A 25,118-nucleotide genomic window follows, 5' to 3' on the forward strand; every position below is an offset into this window, starting at 1 on the left:
TTTTTTTTACTTTTCTTTGAGAAACTTGTCTTGTGTAAAAAGTTTTTTAAATTTACTTTTGTTCGTTTTTTATTGACATAGTCTTTTCAACGGAACAAATATTATTGTATATCTTTTAAGTATTTTTCTACAAGAATTCATAGTATGGGTTGCTATTTGTATGTTGGAGAAACTTTTTCAACAATGTTTAATCCTGACACAAACAGTATTTTTAATTTAATTTTATAGCCTCTGAAGTTGACCTGAAAGATAAAACTTAATATAATTCCCAAAAGATTCTATCTCTGCTCTTTGACAACCAGGATACACTCACGCTCTTTTTATTGATTTAAATTGTAAGAGCAGAAGCAGTAATAGTAGTAGTCCCAAAATGTTCAACTTAACGCCCCCAGTCGTTCTCGATATATTGCTGAGGTGTCTTATTGGCAACCATAAAAACAAAGCCGTTTGGTTTATTTTAAGTCAAAATTTAATTTCAAAGCATAATGGGCCCATTGCATAATTCTGGGGGATTGACATGCCTAATATCCCCAAAGACGTAGTTGCTTAAACGTTCTACTATGCTGAACAAAATAGCTATCTCATAATTTTGACTGGACGCCTTTGGAAAATAAATGGGCTTGAGGGAAGGGCTGCTTGCCCTCTAACCTTTTGTTATTCTTAAAAAGGGCACCAGACACTCGCGCTGTAATTGGTGTGCAAGGGGGAGGACTTCACGCTTCATATGTCTAGTAAAAATATTTTAAACAAGTAAAAACAAAGAGAAAACATTACGAATGTACTTAGTTTTCAGTAAAGTGCAAATTAAGTTCTGGTCTTGTGAAGTCATTCACATCGTGAAGTCATCGTTGTGGAGCTGTCAGCCTTACTCATGTTAATTTTTGCTCGTTTTGAGTTTGTATCAATTATTTATTGTATGATTTAGATAAACAAAGTACTTTTAAAATTTTCTAACTTATTAACCTTAATAAGTAAATAATTATTAAACTCTTAGGAATATATCAGTATATGTATACTAAACCATTTTTTTTTTCATTAAAGAGCAAATTATGTTCTGGTCTTGAGAAGGTATGGGGGTTGTCCAAGACATAATTTCCAGACCTTTCAACTACGCTGAACAAAATGGCTGTTTCAAAAATTTTGATTAGATAATTTTGGGAATCATTGAGCGTAGGGGGAGGAAGCTTGTTTCCCTCCAATAACTTTTGACTATTAAAAAGGGCACTAGCCCTTTGAATTTCCAATCAAATGAGCCTTTTTTGAAGTTTCTACGACAACAAATGGTCATCTCAAAATTTCTATCAGATACATTTCGGTATAATACGAGATGTGAGGGGGGAGAGGTAACAACCCTCCGATTACTCCGAATCTTAAAAAGGGTACTAGGACTCCTGATTACCAATCCAATGAGCCCCCTCCAAAGTTTACATGATCACCCTTTCTATATATACCTTATATGCCCCCATGGCACAGCTTACAACCCTTTCCCTGAAGGCTGTGAGGGGGAGGTTCATCCTCATTGACATAATTTCCAGACCTTTCAATTACGTTGAACAAAATTGCTATCTCAAAATTTCGATTGGATGTGTTTGGCAAAATGGTGGGCGCGGGAGGGGGGTTAGTTGCCCTCCATTGGCTTTCGAATATTAAAAAGGGCACTAGCCCTTTCAATTACCAATCGAATGAGCTCTTTTGGAATTTTTTATGACAAAATATGGCCATCTCAAAATTTCTACCAGATGCATTTCAGGAAAATACAAGGTGTGGGGGGAGTTACTCATCCCCCAATCACTCTGAATCTTAAAAAGGGAACTAGAACTCCTGATTAACATGCCGATGAGCCCCTTACAATATTTATACGATAGCCTTTTCTGTGTATACCTTCATTGCCCCCAGGGCATAACTTAAAACCCTTGCCCTGATGGCTCTGGGGCGTTGTCGTCCTTAAAGACATAATTTCCGGACCTTTCAATTACGTTGAAAAAAAAAATGGCTATCCCAAAATTTTGAATGGATGCATTTGGAGAAATGGTGGGCGTGGGAGGGGAATATTTGCCCTCCAGACACTTTCGACTATTAGAAGGGGCACTGGCCCTTTTAATTTCCAATCAAATGAGCTCTTTTCGAAGTTTCCAAGACAACAAATGGTCATCTCAAAATTTATATCAGATGCTTTTCGGGAGAATATGAGGTGTGAGGGGGATCCGACCTCTGAACACTCTGAATCTTAACAAGGGCGCTAGAAATTCTGATTGCCAATTCAATGAGCCCCCTACGAATTTTATACGATCACCCTTTGTTAATATACCTTATACGCCCCCAGGGCATAACTTACAACCCTTGCCCTAAGGGATGTGGGGGGGGGGTCATCCTCAAAGGCATAATTTCCGAACCTTTCAACTGCGTTGAACAAAATGGCCTTCAAAATTTTTTAATTGCAAGTGTTTGGGGAAAAGGTGGACGTGGGAAGGGGGTTAATAGCCCTCCAATTCCTTTCGAGTATTAAAAGAGCACTAGCCCTTTGAATGTCCAATCGAATGAACTCTTTTCAAAATTTCTACGACAAAAACTGGTCATCTCAAAATTTCTATCGGATAAATTTTGGAAAAATACGAGGTGGGGGGGGTATCTGCCCTCCAATCACTCTGAATATCAAAAATGGCTCTAGGACATCTGATTTCCAATCAAATGAGTCCATTTCAGAAAACCTTTCTAAATATACCTTATATTCTCCCAGGCCATAACTTACAACCCTCGCCCTGAGGGCTGTGGGGGGGGGGGTTGTCATCCTCAAAGAAATAATTTCCGGACCGTTCAATTACGTTGAACAAAATTGCTATCTCAAAATTTCGATTGGATGTTTTTAGGAAAATGGTGGGAGTGGGAGGGAGTTAGTCCCCCTCCAATCACTTTTGACTATTAAAAGAGTACTAGCCCTTTCAATATCCAATCAAGAGCTCTTTTCGAAGTTTCTACGACAACAAATGGCCATCTCAAAATTTCTATCAGATGCATTTCGGGAAAATACGAGATGTGGGGGGCATCCACTCTCTGATCAATCTGAATCTTAAAAATGGCTCTAAAACTTCTGACTTGCAATCCAATGAGCCGGCTCCGAAGTTTACGCCATCACCCTTTTTATATAAACCTCATATGCAACCAGGGCCTAACTTACAATTCTTGTTCTGAGAGCTGTAGGGGGGTTGTCATCCTCAAGTACAAAATTTCCGAACTTTTTAACTACGTTGAACAAAATGGCGTTCTCAAAAATTTAATTGTATATGTTTGAGGAAATGGTGGGCGTGGGAGAGGGGTTAGTTGCCCTCCAATTACTTTTGACTATTAAAAGAGCATTAACCCTTTCAATGTCTAATCGAATGAGCTCTTTTCAAAATTTCTACGACAAAAATGGTCATCTCAAAACTTCCATCGGATAAATTTCGGGAAAATACGAGGTGTGGGGGTTATCTGCCCTCCGATCACTCTGAATATTAAAAAGGGCTCTAAAGCATCTGATTTCCAATCAAATGAGTCCATTTCAGAAATACTTTCTATATATACCTTATATTCCCCAGGCCATAACTTACAACCCTTGCCCTGAGGGCTGTGGGAGGGGGGGTTGTCATCCTTAAAGACGTAATTTCCGGACCTTTCAATTATGTTGAACAAAACTGCTATCTCATAACTTTGATTGGATTTGTTTAGTGGAATGGCGGGCGTGGGAGGGGGGTTAGTTGCCCTCCAATTAATTTGGACTATTAAAAAGGGCACTAGCCCTTTCAATTTCCAATCAAGACCCCTTTTCGAAGTTTCTACGACAACAAACTGCTATCTCAAACTTTCTACGAGACGAATTTCGGGAAAATATGAGATGTGGGGGGCATCCACTCTCTGATCACTCTGAATCTTAAAAATGGCCCTAAAACTTCTGATTTGCAAACCAACGAGCCGCCTCAGAAGTTTACACCATCACCCTTTCTATATAAACCTCAAATACAACCAGGGCATAACTTACAACCTTGTTCTGAGGGCTGTAGGGGGGTTGTCATCCTTAAGTACATAATTTCCGAACTTTTAACTACGTTGAACGAAATGGCTATATCCAAATTTTGATTGGATGTATTTTGGGAAATGGTGGGCGTGGGAGAGGGGTTAGCTGCCCTCCAATTACTTTTGACTATTTAAAGAGCACTAACCCTTTCAATGTCTAATCGAATGAGCTCTTTTCAAAATTTCTGCGACAAAAATGGTCATCTCAAAATTTCCATCGGATAAATTTCGGGAAAATACGAAGTGTGGGGGTTATCTGCCCTCCGATCACTATGAATATTAAAAAGGGCTCTAGGGCATCTGATTTCCAATCAAATGAGTCCATTTCACAAACCCTTTCTATATATACCTTATATTCCCCAGGCCATAACTTACAAACCTCGCCCTGAGGCCTGTGGGGGGGGGTTGTCATCCTCAAAGACATGATTTCCGGACCTTTCAATTATGTTGAACAAAATTGCTATCTCAAAACTTTGATTGGATGTGTTTAGGGAAATAGAGGGCGTGGGAGGGGATTAGTCGCCCTCCAATCCCTTTTGACTATTAAAAGGGCACTAGCCCTTTCAATTTCCAATCAAATGAGCTCTTTTCGAAGTTTCTACGACAACAAATGGCCATCTCAAAATTTCTATCAGATGCATTTCTGGAAAATACGAGATATGGGGGGCATCCACTCTCTAATCACTCTGAATCTTAAAAATGGCCCTAAAACTTCTGATTCGCAAACCAACGAGCCGCCTCAGAAGTTTACGCCATCACCCTTTCTATATAAACCTCATATGCAACCAGGGAATAACTTAAAACCCTTGTTCTGAGGGCTGTAGGGGGGTTGTCATCCTCAAGTACATAATTTCCGAACTTTTTAACTACGTTGAACAAAATGGCCTTCTCAAAAATTTAATTGCTTGTGTTTGAGGAAAAGGTGGGCATGGGAAAGGAGTTAGTTGCCCTCCAATTACTTTTGACTATTGAAAGGGCACTAGCCCTTTCAATGTCCAATCAAATGAGCTCTTTTCAAAATTAATTAAAAAGCTTTTTCCACAAAATAAGTTTTTGAAAGAAAAGTAAAGAACTCCATTAAACAAAAAAGGAGCAAAATAAAATCAAACAATCTACCAAGCGTGAAACTACCAGAAATCAGCATCGATAAATAAATGAAACCCAAAACGAACAGAAATTACAATAAATAACCGAATCAAACTCAAAACGAGTAGAAATTAACATAAATTGGGCGCAAAACCCCTATGCCTTCCCAAGGCCAGAAAAAAATTCGCACTTTACTTTAATTTGACAAAGATTTCAATAAAAACCTTATATGCCCCCAGGGCATAACTTATAACCTTTGCCTTGAAGACTGTGGGGAGAGTGTCCTGCTCAAAGGTATAATTTCCTGAACGTTGAACTGCTTGGAACAAAATGGCTATCTCAAAATCTTTATTGGATGTGTTTGGGGAAATGGGGGGCATGGAAGGGATGTTAGTTGCTTTCCAATCACTTTCGACCATTAAAAAGGGCACTAGCCATTTCATTTCCAATCGAATGAGCCCTTTTTAAAGTTTATACGACAACGCATTATATAAAAACCTTATATGCCCCCTGGGCATAATTTACGACCCTTTCCCTGAGGATTGTGGGGGGAGGGGTTGTCATCCTCAAAGACCTAATTTTCAGAACTTAAAACTACGTTGAATAAAATGGCTATCTCAAAGTTTTGATTAGATGTGTTTGGGGAAAAGGTAGGCATCAAAGGCGGGTTAGTTGCCCTCTGATCACTCTCGACTTTTGAGAAGGGCAATAGCCCTTTGAATCTCCAATCGAAGTAGTCTTTTTTGAAGTTTCTACGACAACGCCTTCTATAAAAAAACCTTATATGCCCCCAGGGCATAACTTACAAACCTTGACCTTAGGGCTGTGAGGGGGTTGTCATCCTCAAAGAAATAATTTCCGGTGGGCGTGGAAGGGGTGTTAGTCACCTTCCAATCACTTTCGACTATTAAAAACGGCACAAGCAACTCCAATTTCCAATTGAATGAGCGCTTTTCGAAGTTTCTACGACATCTTTTCCTTGTTCTAAAGGAAAAAATTAATAAATAATACATTGTGCCAACATCGTTCTTATATGCCCCCAGGGCATAACTTAAAACCCTTGCCCTGAGGGTTGTGGGGGAGCGTCACCCTCTTTACTTAGTCCTCGTTCCTTGTCTCGTTCTCGAGTGTCCCCATTCTTTACTTAGGTAGCGCGATCACGCTGCCTATGATTCGATAAAACAACTTTCTATATAAACCTTATATGCCCCCAGGACGTAGCTTACAACCCTTGCACTGAGGGCTCTGATGGGGTTATCATCCTAAAAGACCTAATTTCCAGAACGTTCAACTACGTTGAACAAAGATGGATATCTCAAAATTTTGATCGGATGTGTTTGGGAATATAGTGGGCGTGAGAGGGGCGTTAGTCACTATCCAATCACTTTCAACTATTAAAAAAGGCACTAGCCCTTTCAATTTCCAATTGAATGCGCCCTTTTGAAATTTCTACGACAACGGTTTCAATAGAAACTTTATATGCCCCCTAGGGCATAACTTACAACCATTGCCCTGAGGGCTGGGGGGAGGGGCTATCATCCTTAAAGACCTAATTTCCAAAACTTTCAACTACTTTGAATAAAATCTCTATCTAAATATTTTGATTGGATGTGTTCGGGGAAAAGGTGGGCGTGAGAGGGGGATTAGTGGCCCTCAAATCACCTTCGACTATTAAAAGGGTGCTAGCCCTTTGAATTTCAAATCGAACGAGCCCTTTTTCAAGTTTCTACGACAAAGATTCCAATAAAAACCTTACATGCCCCCAGGGTATAACTTACAATCCTTGCCCTGAGGGTTGTGGGGGAGTGTCCTCCTCAAAAATATATTTTCTATATGGAAATCAACTACGCAGAACAAAATGGCTATCTCAAAATTTTCATTGGATGTGTTTGGGGGAATGATGGGTGAGGGGGGGGGCTAGTTGCCCTCCAATCACTTTTGACTTTTGAAAAGGGCGCTAGCCCTTTGAATTTCCAATCAAATGAGTTTGTTTTGAAGTTTCTACGACAACATCTTCTATGAAAACCTTATATACCCCCAGGGCATAACTTAAAACCCTTGCCCTGAGGGCTCTGGGGGAGAGAAGTTTCTACGACAATGTATTATACAAAAACCTTATATGCCCCCAGGGCATAACTTAAACCCTTGCCCGGAGAGTTGTAGGAGAGTGTCCTCCTCAAAAACACATTTTATATGTGGAAATTAACTACGCTGAAGAAAATGGCTATCTCAAAATTTTGATTGGATGTGTTCGTGGGAATGATGGGCGGGGGGGGGGGCTAGTTGCCCTCTAATCACGTTCGACTATCAAAAAGGCCCTAGAATTCTCGATTTCCAATCGAATGAGCCCCTTTTGAAGTCTCTACGACGACCCCTTCCATATGAAGTGCCCTGCTCTAAAGTAAAAAAATAATATATGGTACATTGTGCCAACATTGTTCTTATGCCCTCAGGGCATAACTTAAAACCCTTACCCCGAGGGTTGTGGGGGAGTGTCCTCCTCAAAAAGATATTTTTTATCTGGAAATCAACTAAGCTGAGCAAAATGGCTATCTGGAAATCAACTACGCGAAATGGCTATCTCAAACTTTTGATTGGATGTGTTTGGGGGAATGATAGGCGTGGGGAGGGGGGGGGCTTTGCCCTCCTATCACTTTCGACTGTTAAAAAGGGCACTAGCCACCCCAATTTCCAATCGAATGAACCCTTTCCGAAGTTTCTACAACAACTCCTTCGATACGAAGTGCCTGTCGAAGAAAGAAAAAAAAACACATTGGTACCACATCGTTATTTACTTAGGCAGCGCTAGCGCGCTGCTTATGATTTCTATGACAACAAATGGTCATCTCAAAATTTCCAGCGGATAAATTTCGGGAATATACGAGGTGTGGGGGTATCTACCCTCCGATCACTCTGAATATTAAAAAGGGCTCTGGGACATCTGATTTCCAATCAAATTAGTCCATTTCAGAAACTCTTTCTATATATACCTTATATTCCCCCAGGCCATAACTAACAACCCTCGTCCTGAGGGCTGTGGGGGGGGGGTGGTTGTCATCCTCAAACACATAATTTCCGGACCTTTCAATTACGTTGAACAAAATTGCTATCTCAAAATTTTGATTGGATTTGTTTAGTGGAATGGCGGGCGTGGGAGGGGGTTAGTCGCCCTCCAATCAATTTTGACTATTAAAAGGGCACTAGCCCTTTCAATTTCCAATCAAATGAGCTCTTTTCGAAGTTTCTACGACAACAAACGGCTATCTCAAAATTTCTATGAGATGACTTTTGGGAAAATACGAGATGTGGTGGGCATCCGCCCTCTGATCACTCTGAATCCTAAAAATGGCCCTAAAACTTCTGATTGGCAATCGAATGAGCCCCCTCTAAAGTTTACGCCATCACCCTTTCTATGTAAACCTCATATGCCCTAGGGCATAACTTACAACCCTTGTTCTAAGGGCTGTAGGGGGGTTGTCATCCTCAATTACATAATTTCAGAATTTTTTAACTACGTTGAACAAAATGGCTATCTCCAAATTTTGATTGGATGTGTTTTGGGAAATGGTGTACGTGGGAGGGGGTTAGTTGCCCTATAATCACTTTTGACTATTAAAAGGGCACTAGCCCTTCAATTTCCAATCGAATGAGCCCTTTTCAAAGTTTTTACGACAACTCTTTTGATACAAAGTGACCTGCTCTAAAAAAAAACATTTTGCCCACATCGCTTTTTACCTAGGCACCGCTATTGTGCTGCCTATGATTGAGTTTATACCCACTCTTGTGTGTCTGGTCTGCTATTCTTTGATACAACTAAAAGACAATTTTAGATATAAAATATTTCTTTCTTGGATTGGAAACTTAAATTAAAAATATTTAATTTATATTAAATTTAAAGATACATAAATTGAAAAAAGTGACTAAGTGGTTTTTTTCACTTTTCTTTTCTATTTTAGACGGAACGTTCTTCAGATAACGTCTGGCATTGACGAACCAGGTGGAATACAGTGGGAGTTAGCCGGAACACTTTTTATAGCGTGGCTCATTTGTATTGCGTGTATTTTCAAAGGAGTTAAATCAACTGGAAAGGCTGTATATGTTACTGGTAATGTTTTAAATCAGATTCTTCATGTCTCAATTTTGTTATAATCATCGAATGAAAATTAGATTCAGCTCTTGTTTTTCACATCAACGGTATAGTATAGGGAACTGGGAACTGATAGGGCGATAGCAGACCCCATCTTTTCATAGTCAGAAAAAAATTCTAGAATGATTTCGGTCGAACCCATTTATAGAGAAGATAAGTTATACTAAATTTGTCATTTAGCACTATTGGAAGTCAATTTTTTGACGTCATCAGTCAATATAATAGAGCTTAGATGATAATGCCCTTTTCGATGTAGCTTTACATTTGCAATATGGAACATCATTCTTGGATCTATTTCCAACCACTGCTGTAATAACAGAACCAGCCGTGCGAAATATAAAATTGATATAAAATGGATATATTATGTGACACCTCCTCATAGGCTTCTACGGCTATTGTATACCTAGGTATACAATAGCCATACGAATTCAATTAACAATAGTCATCAACTCCTTGTTTTGTCTTTCATATACTGAATTTATAAGGCTGTCTTATAAAACACCCTGAGGAGGGATCAAAGGAAAAAGTATGTCGGGTTTAATAGACCCAAACCCACCTGCTAAGGCTTGCAATATCTACCATGCCTATAGGGAGACAGGTTTGTACCATCCTACCCCCTTCCATCCCCAGATTAAATAATTTATTTATGGATTTGAAGTCTTGGCATCAAAACTATCAAAATACTTGCAATGGGAATTATAGAGCAATATAATAGCTTGAGTTTTTGGCTTTAAGAAATAAAACTAAAAGCAAATAGGCATTACTAGGCTGCCAATGAAGGAACCAGGCCTAAAAGAATTAGAAATTGAAATAAATAATTTAATCGAAGATGAAACGAACAGAGTATAGATTTTATTTAATTAGATTATGTGAAGTCCAACTAGACTGAGAATATATTTTATTCTCAGGTTGGCTCGTCTGTTCAAGATAGTGTAAGGTTTGACAGGGAAAGTTTTCTTAACGAGGAATTCGTGGACTCTCGTGGAGATAAATGTCTTGAGTGTCTGTTGCTGTCTTTGTCGGGTAAACTTCGAAAGGTTAGATTTTCTTTTCTTTTTTTTCTTTTTCTTTTTTGGCACTAAGGACGACTTGGCGGAGGTCCTTGTCGAAACATTTTCTTGTTTCTTCTTCTTCATGGTTTTCCACTGGCTGACAAAATCCTCGTTTTTTCACCTTTTTTATTTTATTTTTCGTCTTGTTATTTTCTTTCCTCTCTGAGTTTCATTTCTCGTGGAGATAATGTTGAATTTCAGTTTGAAAAAAGTGCACAAGTGATGAAGTTATTAAAATAGTGAAAAATATAAAATCAAATTCTGCTGGGATACATGAGGTGAATCTGAGAACTTTAAAGCTGTTTTAATGTACATACTACCATGTACTCTCAATGTTATCAACTTATCTATAGAAACGGGGACCTTTCCAGAAGCGTTGAAGCAAACTAAAATTATCCCGCTTTACAAAGGGGGTGCCAGGTCAGATGCCGCAAACTGGAGACCAATATCGATACTGCCTTTATTGTCAAAAATTTTGGAAAAAGTGATTCATCGCCATCTATATGACCATCGCATGAAGCATAGCCTACTCATTGACACCAAATTCCGGTTTCGAAAAGGTCATTCCACTAGTCATGCTGCCATTCATCTTGCTGATTTTGTAATCAATTGTTTGGACATGGTGAAATCCCTCTAACAGTATTTTTTGATTTTAGGAAAACATTTGACACGGTAGATTTTAAAATTTTATTGTAAAGATTAGAATGCTTAGGTATTAAATGAGTGAATTTGAAGTGGTTTGAAAGTTATTTGTGTGGGAGGTCTATTAAAGTGGTGATTGATGATGTTTTTTCTTCCCCTTATCAGGTGTCGTGTCGTGTGCCACAGGGATAGGTCCTTGGCCCGCTTCTGTATCTGGTTTATGTGGATAGTATGAGGTTTTATCTTCCAGATTGTTGCTTGACGTCATTTGCTGATGACACTGCTGTTACTTTTTCTATTAATTGTTTGGATAGTCTTGTGTCGAAACTGAATTGTGTTCTGGGAAATTTCCATGTCTTTACTAGTTTGAGTTTGTTATCAGTAAATATTATTAAGATTAATCTTATTGTACATTCTAGAGTAGGCAAGCCCAGTGATATTGATGTTAGAATTCTATTTATTAATAAGCATGTAGTTAAAGTTCAAGAAATTCGCTACTCAGGTTTTTATATTGATTGTAATTTTTCGTGGAAACTCCACAGTGATGTTGTCGCAACAAAGATTACACATGGCCTTGAAGTGATTCGTCGTTTTAAAAATTTTTTACCCCAAAGATTTTATTGCTTTTATACTATGCTTTGATTCATCCATATGCTTCTTATGGCAGTATGTTATGGGCAAGTAATTTTTATGTGAATTTTAAACGTGTTCAGACTCTTCAAAATAAAGCCATGTGTCTTATTAGTGGGTATGTTGAAGGTATACATAACACTTCAACTTGCTTCAATAAGTTGCAAGTGTTGAATGTGGGACAACTACGGGACTACCAAATAGGAATTTTTGCCTATCAATGCTGGAACAATATTAGTCCTGAGGTTTTTTGGGATTATTTTTGTGACAATAGGTCTTTACACGATTACGAAACTCGGCATGCTAGTAACTTCGTTGTTCCGAATAGAAGTGGTACCAGGCCCGGCTTCCATACTAGATTTTCCGGACCTAATGCGTGGAACTCTGTTCCTGAGAGCATTCGGGTGGCTAAGCACCTGGGTTTATTTAAAAATAAATTAAAAAAAATATTTGTTAGTTCAAGGCTCATAGTTTTTTTTTATAATTATTATTTGTTGTTCCTTTGTTTATATTAAATTATTAGTTAGTAGACGAGCTGTGTGTACCCGCCCAGTCGCAAGTGCTTTTTTGTATCTTTCTTGGGGCAGGTATAAGAATATTGGTTAAATGTATTTTTGATGTTAAATGAAATGAACTGAACTAAGCTGAACTGAACTGAAGTACAGTAGCTACCGTTGGTCAATTCGCTTGCCCGATTCCGTTTCAAACAAGATACACGCCTACTGTTGTTATGAAAATCTAGGAAACAGATGTTATTAGGGGGTTTTTGACTCACTCTGATTCTCCAATTATGCCAATTGAAAAATCTTTGTGTTACTCCCTAACTGTGTGATTTCAAACAAATTGCAGTATACCTAACTTTATGCTGAAAAGTCAACAGCAACAGAAAAGTTTTGGATACTGGTTTGAGGATAGAGGTTTGACCCATTTAAGGCCTCCAATGAAATACTGTAGACTAAAAATCCTTGCATTATTCTGTTGTAAAAACGATGAAACAGGCCAGCCTTTCTGCAAACAAATTGGTTGCGATAGAGGGAGGTTAAGGACTGGAAGGGTCACAGACTGATACCGTAATTCCAATGATACACTTTGAAAATTTTCAAGTGACTCTATTACAAACAAAATATTTGGGGGGGGGGGGGTTGGACCAGCTATCAATGCATTTTCCCAAGGACCGTACGATTTTAATCTTGAACTTTAGATTTTGGGATGAGTATAAATATTAAACGTAAGACCACGGGGTTCTTGTGAATTGTGAAATTCTCCGTGGTAGCCGTAGGGGAGGCCACGTTCCTAATATGTGTCTTTAAATCAGGACTTGGCTTGTTTGTGCATGTTCAATTTCTGAATCTACATCGATAAGGTACCTCAACATTTTTGGAACTGAGTATTTATGACTTAATTTTGAACAAGAAACTGTTGTCATATAACCTTTTCAGCTCCTCTAGGGTTATTGATCAGCTTCAAAAAATATTATTCTCCTTTTTTTGGCACATACTAACTTTCTAATATAACTCATAAGAAAGGAGTAAAGGATAAGCTACAATTTTCTTAGCAAAGGGGGACATGCTTAAGTTTAAAGGGGCAGAGCTGATAAACACTTTTTGAACTCAGTCCCAACCACAGGGAAGAAAATAACAATCTCAACCGGGATCACAAACAGGAATGGCACCGGGCGTAGACCTGTAGAAAACGCTCCTTTTTAGATTCATAGATTTTTATTTATTATTCTAAGGAAATATTTTGGTAATGGGACCAGAGAATAGTCTAGTATCTGAAGCACTTTTATATTTTAGTCTAATACCAATTCGAAAACAACTTTCCGCTTGAACGCTCAAAGATACGAAATTGTTAGAAAGAATATCAGATGGTCCTCTGTGACAAAATTATAAAACCCCGCCTCGGCTTGTACCCTATAGACTCTAGCCCAAGTACGAGCGAAAACCTTCCTTATTGAGCTTGGAATTATACACATCATTTACAAATTTCCCGTCATATCTATCCATCCGGCCTGAGCTTCAGATTGTCTGTAAAAACCAAATAAGATGCTGAACCAAATAAATATCTTAAAATTTTTTTCAGATGTTTTTTAGGGAAAAGGGAACGTGTAAGGGAAGTTGGTTGCCCTTAAATCTTTTTTGGTCACTTAAAAATGGCACTAGAACTTTTAATTTCCGTCCGATTGAGCCCTCTCCTTGTCATATTGGACCACTGGTTCGATGCAATTTACCCCTGGAAAAAAATACTTCTGGCAAAAAAAACAAAACAAAAAAACAATTCCATATTCTTATAGATAGCAGCTTGAAATCTTTGCAAACCTTTGCAAACCTTTGAGTTCTCTGATTTGCAGAATCTTAATGATTTTCATCAAGATCCTTTGACTTTTGAGAGTGTATCTCCTCTTTTTCAGAAAAACAGACAAGTTTTCTCAGGCACGTAGGCTTTGATGAACAACATTAAACTTAATGAATGTTATATATTTAGATCAACTTAAAAAGCCAGTTCTTTTAATGTATTAATTGCTATTAAAATTGTTGTTTCCTTTTTGTAGAGTTTCGGTTACTATTGGGTCGAGTTGTTCCTTACTTACAGTTCGTCACCACAAAGTGTTTGATGCTTCTAACCTTTTTTTTTTTACAAAAAGTGTTTCTTACTATTTTAAAGCAACGAAGTATCTGCTAGAACCTTAAAAGCCATGTTTGCTAAAGCCATGTTTGCCTAAGCTATGGCTTAAAAGCCATGTTTGCTACATAAATTTTTCCATGTTTTGATCCGTATCATTTTACTTTTAACATCCTTAACGCATAACACTTCTTACCATTTACAGCAATTGAACTTCTACCACTATTTTACTTACCATTATGCTTTTAAAATTTGTAAGATTTTACGAGCCATATTTTTTTATTTGGCCATATTTTTAGAACATTAAGTGCTATATCTTTTATAGCAGTTTTTACCTTTTTTATACCGTTTTTTACCGTTTTACCTTTAAGGTTTTTAACATAATGCCTTTTCTAGCCTTTTAACGCAAATATCTTCTGTTACCATTTCACTCACTAATGCTTATAATATAACTTGTAACATTTTTAACGCAATAACAGTTCCTACAGTTTTAGCTCAACGAAGCTTCTGCTACAATATTAACGTCTATTTTTATTTTTACAGCAACTTTTCCATATTTGATGCTTACCATTCTACTAATACGAGGCCTTACCTTGGAAGGAGCATCAAAAGGTCTTGTTTTCTATCTCAAACCGGACTTTAGCAGAATTTTTGAGACACAGGTATGCTTATTCTCCGTATCAGTTAGCATGAAAGTGTATTTTTTGTTCGCTTTTTCAAGGGATTAATCAAAAAAACTTTCTACGCAAAATAAGTTTTTCAAAGAAAAGTGAAGAACTCCATTAAACAAAAAATGAGCAAAAATAAAATCAAATAATCTACCAAGCGTGAAACTACCACAATTTAGCATCAATTAATACATGAAACCCAAAACGAACAGAAATTACAATAAATAACCGAGTCAAACTCAAAACGAGCAAAAATTAACATTGGGCGCAAAACCCCTATGCCTTCCCAAAGCCAGAACAAAATCTGCACTGTACTGAAAAAAATATAAGGGTTTTTACTTTTATAACTTTAATAAATCAAACAATATTAACACTTTGATTACTAAATATCAGTATATGTATATTAAACTGACAATGCACATTCATTTGTATTTTTCCACATCCTATGATGGGCGGGGGGGGGGCTAGTTACCCTCCAATCACTTTCGACTATTAAAAAGGGCACTAGCCCTTTGAATTTCCAACTGAATGAGTTTTTTTTGAAGTTTTTACGACAACGTCTTCTATAAAAACCTTATATGCCCCCAGGGCATAACTTAAACCCCTGCCCTAAGGGTTGTGGGGGAGTGCCCTCCTCAAAAACATATTTTCTATCTGGGAATAAACTACGCTGAACAAAATGGCTATCTAAAAATTTTGATTGGATGTGTTTGGGGGAGTTATGGGCGTGGGGGGGGGGGCGAGTTGCCCTACAATTACTTTCGACTATTAAAAAGGCACTAGCCGTTTGAATTTTCAACCGAATGGGCCTTTTTTGAAGTTTCTACGACAACGCCTACTATAAAACCTGATATGTCCCAGGGCATAACTTAAAACCCTTGCACTGAGGGTTGTGGGGGAGTGTCCTCCTCAAAAACATATTTTCTACCTGAAAATCAACTACGCTGAACAAAATGTCTATCTCATAATTTTGATTGGATGTGTTTGGGGAATTGATGGGCGTGGGGGGGAGGCTAGTTGCACTCCAATCACTTTTGACTATTAAAAAGGGCACCAGCCCTTTGAATTTCCAATCAAATGTGCCCCTTTTGAAGTTTCTACGACATCGCCTTCTATAAAAGCCTTATATGCCCCCAGGGAATAACTTAAAACCCTTGCCCTGAGGGTTGTGGGGGAGTGTCCTCCTCATAAAAATATTTTCTATTTGGAAATCAACTAGCCTACGCTGAACAAAATGGCTATTTCAAAATTTTGATTGGATGTGTTTGGGGGAATGATGGGTCTTGGAGGGGGGGGGGGGCTAGGTGCCCTCCAATCACTTTCGACTATTAAAAAGGGCATTAGCCCTTTGAATTTCCAATCGAATGAGCCTTTTTTAAAGTTTCTACAACAACGCCTTCTATAAAAACCTTATATGCCCCCAGGGCATAACTTAAAACCCTTGCCCTGAGGGTTGTGGGGGAGTGTCCTGCTCAAAAACATATTTTCTATCTGGATATCACCTACGCTGAACAAAATTGCTATATCAAAATTTTGATTGGATGTGTTTGGGGGAATGATGGGTGTGGGGAGGGGGGCTAGTTGCCTTTCATTAAAAACTATGCCCCAGGGCATAGCTTACAACCCTTGCCCTGTGGGCTGTGGGGAGAGGGGTTGTAATCCTTAAAGACCTAATTTCCAAAACTTTCTACTACGTTGAATAAATTTGCTATCTAAAAATTTTGAATGGATGTGTTTTGAGAAAAGGTGGGCGTGAGAGGGGGTTTAGTTGCCCTCAAATCACTTTCGACTATTAAAAAGGGTACTAGCTCTTTGAATTTCAAATCGAATGAGCTGTTTTTCAAGTTTCCACGACAATGAATTAAATAAAGAACTTATATGCCCCCAGGGCATAACTTATAACCCTTGTCCTGAGGGCTTAAGGGGAGTGTCCTCCTCAAAAATATATTTCATATATCGAAATCAACTACGCTGAACAAAATGGCTATCTCAAAATTTTGATAGGATGTGTGGGGAAAGGATGGGCGTGGGAGGGGACTAGTCGCCCTCCAATCACTTTCGACTATTAAAAAGGGCACTAGCCGTTTGAATTTCCTATCGAATGAGCCTTTTTGAAGTTTCTACGACAACGCCTTCTATAAAAACCTTATACGCCCCCAGGGCGTAACTTAAAACCCTTGCCCTGACGGTCGTGGGGGAGTGTCCTCCTCAAAAACATATTTTCTATGTGGAAATTAACTACGCTGAACAAAAGGGCTATCTCGAAATTTTTATTGGATTTGTTTGGGGGAATGATGGGCATGGGGGAGCTAGTTTCCCTCCAATAACTTTCGACTAATAAAAAGGGTACTATCCCTTCGAATTTCCAATCGAATGAGCCTGTTTTGAAGTTTCTACGACAACGCCTTCTATAAAAACCTTATATGTCCCAGGGCATAACTTAAAACCCTTGCCGTGACGGTTGTCGGGGAGTGTCCTCCTCAAAAACATATTTTCTATCTGGAAACTACCATTTTGTTCAACTACGCTGAACCAAATGGCTATCTCAAAATTTTGATTGGATGTGTTTGGGGGAATGATGGGTGTGGGGAGGGGGGCTAGTTGCCTTTCATTAAAAACTATGCCCCAGGGCATAGCTTACAACCCTTGCCCTGTGGGCTGTGGGGAGAGGGGTTGTAATCCTTAAAGACCTAATTTCCAAAACTTTCAACTACGTTGAATAAATTTGCTATCTAAAAATTTTGAATGGATGTTTTTGGGAAAAGGTGGGCGTGAGAAGGGTTAGTTGCCCTCAAATCACTTTCGACTATTAAAAAGTGTACTTGTTGTTTGAATTTCAAATTGAATAAACCCGTTTTCAAGTTTCCACGACAAAGATTTCAATAAAAACCTTATATGCCCCCAGGGCATAACATATAATCCTTGCCCTGAGGGTTTTGGGGGAGTGTCCTCCTCAAAAACATATTTCCTATCTGGAAATCAACTACGCTGAACAAAATGGCTATCCCTTTTTCAAATTTTAATTTTCAAATTAATTCAAAGGGCACCAGCCCTTTGAATTTCCAATCGAATGAGCTTTTTTTGAAGTTTCTACGACAATGCCTTCTTTAAAAACCTTATATGCCCCCAGGGCATAACTTAAAACCCTTGCCCTGAGGGCTCTGGGGGAGTGCCCTCCTCAAAAACGTATTTTCTATCTGGAAATTAACTACGCTGAACAAAATGGCTATCTCAAAATTTTGATTGGATGTGTGGGGAAATGATGGGCGTGGGAGGGGACTAGTCACCCTCCAATCACTTTCGACTGTTAAAAAGGACACTAGCCGTTTGAATTTCCAATCGAATGAGCCTTTTTGAAGTTTCTACGACAACGCCTTCTATAAAAACCTTATACGCCCCCAGGCCTTAACTTAAAACCCTTGCCCTGACGGTTTTGGGGGAGTGTCCTCCTCAAAAACATATTTTCTATCTGGAAATCAATTACGCTGAACAAAATGGCTATCTCAAAATTTTTATTGGATGTGTTTAGGAGAATAATGGGCGTGGGGGGGGGCTTGGTTTCCTCCTGTCACTTTTGAATAATATAATAATCATTATACCTTTAAATTTCCGATCAAATGGGCAAGTTTCGTTGTTTCTACAACAGCATTGTCTATAAAAACCTTATCTGCCCCCAGGCATAACTTAAAACCCTTGCCGTGACGGTTGTCGGGGAGTGTCCTCCTCAAAAACATATTTTCTATCTGGAAACTACCATTTTGTTCAACTACGCTGAGCCGAATGGCTATCTCAAAATTTTGATTGGATGTGTTTGGGGGTGAGGGGGCTAGTTACCCTCCAATCACTTTCGACTATTAAAAAGGGCAATAGAACTCTCAGTTTCCAATCGAATGAGCCCCTTTTGAAGTTTCTAGGACAGCCCCTTCCATACGAAGTGCCCTGCTCTAAAGGAAGAAATAATAAATAGTACATTGTGCCAACATCGTTTTTATATGCCCTCAGGGCACAAATTAAAACCCTTACCCAGAGGGTTGTGGGGGAGCGTCCTCCTCAAAAACATATTTTCTATCTGGAAATCAACTACGCTGAACAAAATTGCTATCTCAAAATTTTGATTGAATGTGTTTGGGGGAATGATTGGTGTGGGGGGGGGGGCTAGTTTCTCTCCAATCACTTTCGACTGTAAAAAGGGCACTAGCCACTCCAATTTCCAAACGAATGAACCCTTTTCAAAGTTTCTAGGACAACTCCTTCGATACGAAGTGCCCGGGTATAGAGGAAAAAAACACATTGTGCCCACATCGTTCTTTACTTAGGCAGCGCTAGCGCGCTGCCTATGATCCAGGAGGTGGTAATAAATAGCGACCATGAACATTTTATTGAAATTTACGTGAATTTTCGGGATTCTGTAGTGTTAGAATGAGTCCCATGGCCACATGGCCATAAAAATGAGTCCCATGGCCATAAAAATGAGTCCCATGGCCACACCTGTTTGATCAATAATAAATATTTTATAGTATCTGGTTTAACGGAAAATTTTTATACAAGTTGTTATTATATTATAAGAGATTAGCATTAGTCCTTGTTTCAATCAAACAGTTCGTGGTAACGAACTGTAAGTAAGGAGGGACCCGGCTCAATAGTGACCGAAACTCTAAAAAACGGAATTTTGGTAACAGTGAATACATCAAAAGAATGTTTTATGCTGATTTCAAATATATAAGTTTCATCAAATTTAGTCTAACCCATCATAAGTTACGAGCCTAAAATATTTGCCGTATTTTTGAAAAAAAGGTGGACCCCCTAAAAGTCATAGAATCTTAATGAAAATCAAATCATCAGATTCAGCGTAACAGAAAACCCTATTGCAGACGTTTCAAGCTCCAATTTGTAAAAATGTGGAATTTTGTATTTTTTTGCCAGAAGAAAAATCACGGAAGCGTGTTTATTTGTTGTTGTTTTTTCCAGGGGTCATCGTATCAATCTAGTAGTCTTAGAATATCGTGAGAGGGCTCATTCGAACGGAAATTAAAATTTATAATGCTCTTTTTAAGTGAACAAAAAAATTGGAGGGTAACTTGGCCCCGTCCCTCGCTTATTTTTTCCCAATGTCACCCAATCAAAATTTTGAGATAGCCATTTCGTTCAGCATAGTCTAAAATTTAATTAATATCTGCTTGAGGATGACTTAGAGCCCTACAGCTCCCGGGGAAAGGGCTGTAAGTTATGAACTTTGCCCGTTGTTTATATATAGTATTGGTTATTAAGAAGTATACAGACGTTTTCAGGAGTGATTTTTTCCGGGTGAGGGGTCGGAGGAGGAGATTACGTGGGAGGATCTTTCCATGGATGATGTTTCCTTGGGGGAGGGACATTTCTATGAAGGGGGCGCCGGATTTCCCAGCATTATTTAAAAATCGATCAGAAATCAAATAAAAAAAACATGTTTTTTCAACTGAAAGTAAGGAGCAACATTAAAACTTAAAACAAAAAAATTATTACGCATGTGAGGGAGTCACCCCCTAGTCAATACCTCGCTCTTTACGCTAAATTTTTTTAGTACTTTCAAAAGAGATATCTATTCTAATTAAACGGCCTTTGTGATTCAGAATTTTGTGATTCAAACAAAATTCGAACTTTAGCGTAAAGAGCAAGGTATTGACTAGGGGGAGAACCGCCTCATATACGTAATAATTTCTGTTCATTTTAAATTTTAATGTTGCTCCTTACTTTCAGTGGGAAAAACTTGTTTTTTTTTTTGGTTTAATGTCAGCAAAGGCCAAAACGTGTCGTATAAACCCTTACCCATTCGATCTTCTATAAAATTAAATAAAAAAAAACGAGGAGCGACATTAAAACTTAAAACGAATAGAAATTATCCCGTAAATATTTGAAGGGGGTAGCCTCCTCCTCAACACCTCGCTCTTTACGCTAAAGTTCCTTAGTACTTTTGAAAAAAGCTTCTCATTGTTCCAATTAAACAAATATTGTGTTTCAGGAGTTGTTCTTAAAGAATTAGGAGAAAATTTCAATTTTAGCGTAAAGAGCGAGGTGTTGAGGAGGAGGCAGCCCCTTCATATACGGAATAATTTCTGTTCATTAAAATTTTTAATGTCGCTCCTTATTGTCTGTTAAAAAAACTTGGTTCTTAATTTAATTTCTGAAACTTTTTGAATTAATGCAGGTTCTGAAATTAGCTAACCGTATATAAATAATTAAAACGAAATATGCACATTAATTTTACTTTTTTTTGGCTAAATGGCTTTCTCAAATTTTTTATGGTACTTGAAAAAAAAGGACGGTGGAGGGTGCCTAGTGGCCCTCCATTTTTTTGATTCCTTAAAAAGGGCACTAGAACTTTTAATTTTATTTACGAACGTTTCTATTAGTAATACATATACATAACTTATGAATTTTCTACCAATTCTTTACAAATGACTTCTGAAACACTATCTTCGTTTAATTGGGAAAATAAGAAGTTTTTTTCATCATAATGCTGAATCAGCATTATAAACCCATTCTTTTGGTATATTTATTGACATCAAAATTCCGTTATTTAAAGTTTCGATTACTATTGAGCCGTATCGCTTTTTTTTATTGTCCTTCTATTACGTATATGTTATTACGTATATGAGGGGGTTTGTCCCCTAGTCAATACCTCGCTCTTCACGCTAAAGTTCGACTTTTGTTCAAATCACAAACCCTGGAATCACAAAGAGTGTTTAATTAGAATAGATAGCTCTTTTGAAAGTACTAAAAAAAACTTTAGCGTGAAGAGCGAGGCATTGACTAGGGAGCGAACCGCTCATATACGTAATAATTTCTGTTTGTTTTAAGTTTTAATGTTGCTCCTTACTTTCATTTAAAAAAAACTATTTTTTTTTTATTTGATTTCTGATCGTTTTTTAAAGTGTATCAAGTTTTTATATTGTATATAGAGACAAAAAAATAAGCAAATTATCCGGTTTCGATAAATTGTTTCCTTTGCATTTTTTTGCGTATAGGGTACAGCACAATTTTCAATGTGATCTGTAATTTTCTACTTCTTCCTGGAGGTCTCACTGAAACAGAGATTACAAACTACGAAATTAAAAAATTCGTAATTTTGAACATTTTCTGCTTCTTCTTGGAGGTCTCTTTTTTGGGGGGCGGGGAGGGGTTTTTTTTCACGTGGGGGTTACAACAAACTTTTAAAAACGCATCAAAAATTCGTTTATTTGTACATTTGCATATGTTTATACGTTATACATATTTGCTTATACATTTTTACGAGTCGAAAAAAAACTTTTAATTCTGAACATTTTCTGCTTCTTCTTGAAGGTCTCTTTTACTATTTATAATTCCAAAAAAATAAAATGATCTGTATTAAAATCTTACAAGGTTAAAGATTAAAATTATAGACTCGTAAGACTAAAGAAATTACGAACTTGATCAAATTTTTACCAAGAAAAAATCATCTCTACCATCTACCATCACGATTAATTTGAAATAAGTTAATGAGTACATTAATATGCAATGTTAGCAATAAATAATACTAAATAAGTAGGGGAACACGATGTGGAACGGGGTACTAAGTTTAAAGTGATTTTTATTAATTAGAAGGAGTCAGCATAAGAGGCTACAAAATTTCATAAAAGTACCTTATATTGTTATAAACAAAGTTTCACACTCATATTGTAAGAAGTGAACACAATTATTATTTATTTAATTAAAATATAAAGAATGTCAAGTACCCCGTTCTGTCCCGTATCCGGGGCAGAACAGGCTGGTAGTTAAAACAGTATATCTAACTAAGTAAAACTATTATTTGGCTTTTTATTTAATAATAAAAAAAATAATTTATTTATAACCCACTGCACAAACAATGTGATAAAAAGTGAAGTAAAGAGAAAAAAAAAGAAAAATAAAGACACACAGCACTGAAAGTAAAATAAATAAAAAGAAAACAAAAAACTACAAATAAGCAAAAAATACACAAAAAAGAAACAACAAATTAGCTAAACAGGCGGATAAGACGATGGTTAGGACCAAGACGGATTGGTGCCTCGTCAATTAATTTCGAATTTAATTTTTCCGCTAAAAGAACAATATCTGTTGCCTGATACTGACTGATTAACTTCCGGTTCCGGAATGATCGCGGTAAATAAAGTAAAAACTTGCAATAGCGATAGTAATCCGTCTTGGCCCTTTTTAGGTCACCTTTATTCAGAAGCATGTACTGCTTCTCCATGCTTCTACATGTACTGCATGTACGAGCATGTACAGCTCGTATACACCAGAGTAAAATAACACGGAATGGTCGCAAAAACTCAAGTACAGCTTTGTTAGCGCTTGTCTCCGGAAATGTCCACGATTTCCAACAATTTTAGAATATCCCAGTTTAAGCTTATTCTTAACATCGCGAATTGTCTGAAACCGAAAAGAACTTACTGAATTGCAGACAGAGATCCCGAGTCATCGAAAAGAGTTGACTTGAGGTATAGAAAAAAAGCTGCAATCCAAAGGGTGAGACGAAGTAATCCCATTAAAAATAAGATATTTACATTTATCAACACTAAGGAATAACCCAATGCTTGCAAATGCAGCGGCGACGGATCGGACAGAACGCGCTAAACCAAAGTCAGTTCGGCTTATAAGAAGCAAGTCGTCAGCATAAGCTAAATATGATACGTCTGTGAATCCCGTAAGGCAAGAACTACGTATACCAGACAAAACATTTTCAATAGAAGCAATAAAGATATGGGGAGAGAGAACTCCCCCCTGCCTAAGTCCACACTTAACTGGTTTATGTCCGAAGAAATCCCCACTTCTTGACTTTAATCTTAGATATGAATTTGAATACCAAAACTTTAGAACAAGAATCACAGACGCATTCACACCGAGTTGACTAAGAGCATAGAAAGCTTGGGCATGGCAAATACTATCGAATGCTTTAGATATATCAAGGGTACAAAAATTAAGACTATAACTATTTCGAGTGGCTTCCTTAATAAGCTGCGCTAAAACGCGGTGAGCATGTTGACAACTCAAACCTGACCTGAATCCAAACTCGTTGGCCTCATAATTTGCAAATTCAGCAATGTGTGGAAGCAATACATACTCAAATAATTTACTTAGAGTACAGGCGACAGTAATCGGCCTACACGAATTACATGAATGTAGATCTTTTCCTTTTTTCAGTATAGATGTAACGCTTCCACATAAAAACGAATCAGGGACAACAGACCTAGAAAGGCACATTTGAAATAATAACTGGAGATGTAATACAAGTTCAGTAGAACGCGGATCAAGATGAGCCGCACAAATACTATCAAGGTCACAAGCCTTTGACTTCAACTGTTGAAGAGATTTCACAATATTAGATTTTTCAACAGGAATAATATGTCTTTGGCTCACCCTATTAGGAAGAACCTTTGCCAGTAAAGCAGAAAAACAGCTATGAACAGCATAATTAATCCCGGAAAAGAAGCGTGTATAGTGATTAATCAGCGACAATCTTGAAATAATATAACTGGAGAAAGAATCTTCGAGTTTTGACGCATTCAGCACAATTTTCCCGGGTTAGACCGGAATTCAGCACCCGAAAACCGAACTGCACGAAGATGACGCTTATAAGACGATTTTGTTTTCTGCTTGATGCTAAAAACATGCCCACTAGAAGGTCTATCGCAAGCAATCCACAACTTTAACAAAAACTTGGCTTGGTTCTTAACTTTCTTAAGTTCCGGATCACGCTTCCAAAAAGTCTTGCGGGTGTTAAGTTGCACGCGAATAAACGGAACAGCAATTGCTTCAGCTTGTTAAATTGAAGAGAATATATTTCTATAGTAAGCATTTAGCTGACCACGGACATCATTGACAAAATAACGGGCACCAAGAAGATGAAAAGGCGCAGATATATTGGATAGCAGCAAAGCGAGAGTCGAAAGATAGCGTGACTAATTTGCATTACCCCAATCACGTTTGCAAGTCCATTTTTGAGGCTTAGGAGGAGCACTGAAGCTGATTGTAGAGCTAATAGATGGATCAAAAATAAGAAGGAGCTGATCAAAGTCTCTCTCCTCATCGTCGACATGAACATCAGAGAAATGAAGAAGTGGGGAACACACACAATGGTCTAAATCAGAAACTGCACCACTATTATGGATATATGAGAAGCTGTTGTAGGTGAATGTTGCAATTCAGATCACCGGCAAGAAGCCATGGGTAGCCAAGAGATTG

General features: G+C 37.8%; 1 protein-coding gene across 2 annotated transcripts in view; it reads left to right on the forward strand.

Moving 5' to 3' along the window:
• The window catches only part of LOC148944763 (sodium- and chloride-dependent GABA transporter 2-like), a 187,454-nt gene that overhangs the window by 133,830 nt on the left and 28,506 nt on the right, over positions 1-25,118 (forward strand). For both annotated transcript variants that reach the window (XM_089100672.1, XM_089100671.1), the window contains exons 4-5: positions 9,093-9,241; positions 14,773-14,891. In XM_089100672.1, coding sequence (XP_088956798.1) covers positions 9,093-9,241; positions 14,773-14,891 — 268 coding nt within the window. The remainder of the gene's footprint in view (positions 1-9,092; positions 9,242-14,772; positions 14,892-25,118) is intronic.

The sequence above is a fragment of the Artemia sp. Qi Xiang Cuo genome, chromosome 14 (assembly GCF_049724085.1).
Source record: "Artemia sp. Qi Xiang Cuo chromosome 14, ASM4972408v1, whole genome shotgun sequence".
Lineage (NCBI taxonomy): Eukaryota > Metazoa > Arthropoda > Branchiopoda > Anostraca > Artemiidae > Artemia > Artemia sp. Qi Xiang Cuo.